Raw genomic sequence first — 2,500 nt, 5'->3', positions numbered from 1 at the left:
TTACCCCATAGGCTTTACCTTTAGTTCTACCCTTAACCGTATCCCTGATAAAGAAAGGTCCATATAAATCAAGAGCAGTATAAGCAAACGGTGGGGAGGGTTTTAGACGCTCTAGAGGTAATTGTCCCATGACTTGCCCGGCTATTTCCTTTGTCAACTTCCTACAGGTTACGCATTTAAATTTTACGGACTTGATCATGTTCCGAACTCTTGGTACCCAAAACTTAGATTGAATTTTCGCAAGGGTGTTTTCCACTCCAGAATGAAATTGACGATGCATGGTTTTTACATATAATTTGACAAATTCATGATCAGGAGAGAGTAATACAAACCCATCCTGATCATAATTGTTCTTTAACCACCTAGGAATACGTTGGCCTACCACAATTAAACCATCCTTATTTACACTAGGGCCAAGTCTGCGATATCTGAACTCCCAATCTTTACCAAGTGTGGATTGAATTTCTCTCACCCACAACATCTCTGCTTGAGAGATTTCATCTATATTAGGAGTTTGAAATATTCCCTTGAACGATTTAAATTTGAAAGCCTTAAGGACTCTACTAGTGACTCTGAGCAATTTTTCACTACTTTCAAATCTTGATATTTGAAACACTAAAGACATTTCTACAGTATTCACGGTAAAACAAGTGTGCGAAACAAAGACACCCACCCTGTCAGGCAAATCACCAATATGATCTTTCCTTATTGGCCACTTACTGATTGGGAGAGTAAGGAAAGCCGGCCCCATTTGCCACATGGATTCTTGACCCAAATCGATCGGCTTAGCAGGTTTGGTGGTCAAGTCTGCTGGGTTGTTATCACCTGAAACCCACGACCATTCTCCCACATCGGTTTTACTTTGAATTTCAGCAATTTTTGTAGCAGTAAAGGTGCCAAAGCCATAGCTTTCTTTCTGAATCTGGGCACGAACTATTGCAGAATCAACAATGTGCATCACCGATTCAAATTCAAAATTAATTTCCTTCACTATAGTTTCTCTCATTCTAGCTGCCACTAAGGCCCCACATAGTTCAATCCGGGGAATGGATAACTGTTTGAGTGGTGCAAGCCTAGATTTTGCCATTAGCAACCTGGAACAGAATCCTCCATCAGACAATTCCCATCGCACATAAGCACATGCTCCATATGCAGAACTAGACCCATCAGAGAAAATCACCAGCATTGGTTTACCGATGGTACCTTCTACTTTGACACACCTAGGGAAGCTGAGAGACTGAAGCTCAAACAACATCTGGAAATAACTTAACCACTCATTCCTAATATCTGTCGACACTGCACTATCCCAATCATAATGGCTAACTTTTCCTTCAATCCCCTCTGTCCTGGAAATTAGTTGTCTCATCATCAATTTAGCTCTTAAAGTTACCGGACAAACTAGCCCTAAAGGATCATACTGAGATGCGATTTGACTTAACAACATTCTTCTAGTTAAATACTGTGGCACATTAACCATGAGATCATCTGGCGCCAAGTTAGGTTCAGTATGAATTTTCCTATGCTTTGGAGAAAAATTTATTTTAACTTCATATACTAACCGGTCTCTATGAGGATCCCACACAATTCCTAAAACCTTTTCCTTTTCCCTTTTAGTCACTTTAACATTGGGATTCTCATGATTTTCATTGCCAGATAAAATCCAATGCTTAATTTTAAAACCTCCACGACCTATAATTCTTTCAATTTGTTTCATCAGTTCGTTTGCAATCTCTATGCTGTCACAGCTTCCCAATATGTCATCAACATAGCTATTATTCACAATGATCTGCGTAGCTACAGGGTATTCATCCTTACTCATCTCTGCTGTTAATTTCAAAGCAAGCATAGCAATAGTTCCACTGGGTTTGTCCCCAAATGGGACACAAGTCAACATATAATGATCTGGCTTAACATCAACCTTGAAATCACGCCAAAGAAACCTATGACAGTGCTGGTCAAATAAGGACAGAGAGATAGTGTTATACATTTTGGCTAAATCACAAACAAATGCTACTTCATTTTCTCGGAACCTAAGTAAAACACCCAAAAGTGAGTTTAGCATGTCAGGACCCTTCGCCCACATTTCATTTAGAGAAAAATTCATATACCTAGCAGAAGAATTAAACACTATCCGAAGGGGAGTTGAGCTAGAGTCAGGCTTTAGAACTTCAGTATGGGGTATGTAGAATATAGGTCCCTTATAACTATATATCTCATCTTCGGATAGCTTCCTGGCTACCCCCCGTGAAATCATATCATGAATTTGATTCTGATAGGACGTACAATAACCTAGTCCTAACTTGGTCAACCTTTTTTCCGTGGCTATTAGCCTAGCTGTTGCAAGGGACACATTATTAGGTAAAAGATTAGGATTTCTTACCCAGGGGTAAGCGACACTCCATCTATTCTTATCTGAATTAAATGATAAACCATGTGATATTTGAGCCAATTCTCTTTCTTCTTTAAGGGTACAATTACTTTGACCAGGGGTACAATTACC

The 2,500-nt window shown here is 39.4% G+C and overlaps 1 protein-coding gene across 1 annotated transcript in view; it reads right to left on the bottom strand.

Annotated features, from left to right (window-relative positions):
* Positions 1 to 2,500, bottom strand: part of LOC137636295 (uncharacterized) — a 4,722-nt gene that overhangs the window by 452 nt on the left and 1,770 nt on the right. Inside the window, exon 1 of the mRNA XM_068368722.1 lies at positions 1 to 2,500. This exon is cut by the window's left edge and continues 452 nt beyond it; it is cut by the window's right edge and continues 1,770 nt beyond it. Coding sequence (XP_068224823.1) covers positions 1 to 2,500 — 2,500 coding nt within the window.

This window comes from Palaemon carinicauda, chromosome 3 (assembly GCF_036898095.1).
Source record: "Palaemon carinicauda isolate YSFRI2023 chromosome 3, ASM3689809v2, whole genome shotgun sequence".
Taxonomy (NCBI): Eukaryota; Metazoa; Arthropoda; class Malacostraca; order Decapoda; family Palaemonidae; genus Palaemon; species Palaemon carinicauda.
This window is presented reverse-complemented; position numbering and strand designations above follow the sequence as displayed.